The sequence below is a fragment of the Egretta garzetta genome, unplaced genomic scaffold (genome assembly GCF_000687185.1).
Source record: "Egretta garzetta isolate BGI_Z169 unplaced genomic scaffold, ASM68718v1 scaffold671, whole genome shotgun sequence".
Lineage (NCBI taxonomy): Eukaryota > Metazoa > Chordata > Aves > Pelecaniformes > Ardeidae > Egretta > Egretta garzetta.
Window position 1 is genome coordinate 83,679 of NW_009258490.1, and position 380 is coordinate 84,058.

The 380-nt window shown below is 68.7% G+C and overlaps 1 protein-coding gene across 1 annotated transcript in view; it reads right to left on the reverse strand.

Moving 5' to 3' along the window:
• Positions 1-380, reverse strand: part of KCNAB2 (potassium voltage-gated channel subfamily A regulatory beta subunit 2) — a 12,635-nt gene that overhangs the window by 3,754 nt on the left and 8,501 nt on the right. Inside the window, exon 3 of the mRNA XM_035900942.1 lies at positions 226-305. Coding sequence (XP_035756835.1) covers positions 226-305 — 80 coding nt within the window. The remainder of the gene's footprint in view (positions 1-225; positions 306-380) is intronic.

Below are 380 nucleotides of genomic sequence, written 5' to 3' on the forward strand. Positions count from 1 at the left end.
CCCGGCCCCTGGGCACAGCCGCTGCTCGCTGTGCCAGGGAGGATGCACGGCTCTGCCCGCGTGGCACAGGCAGCACAGGACCGCACGAGCCATCTCCCCCCCGCCATGAATGCCCCATCCTGGCAGCCACTTTGCAGCCGGCAAACTGGGAGGTTCCCAGTGCCGCTGCAGTTCCGAGGTGCCAGAGGCCCCTTGTGCTGCTGCTGAAGGGGGGGGGGTACCTACTTGCCGGCGGCGTAGGCTTCTGCCGTGTCGAAGAGATTAATGCCGTTGTCGTAGGCTAAAGTCATCAGCTGCTCTGCCATCTGCGAGGGGGGAGCGGGGAGGGTCGGTGAAGGGGGTGGCCGAGAGCCGGAGCGCCGAGCCCCGGACCCGCGGGG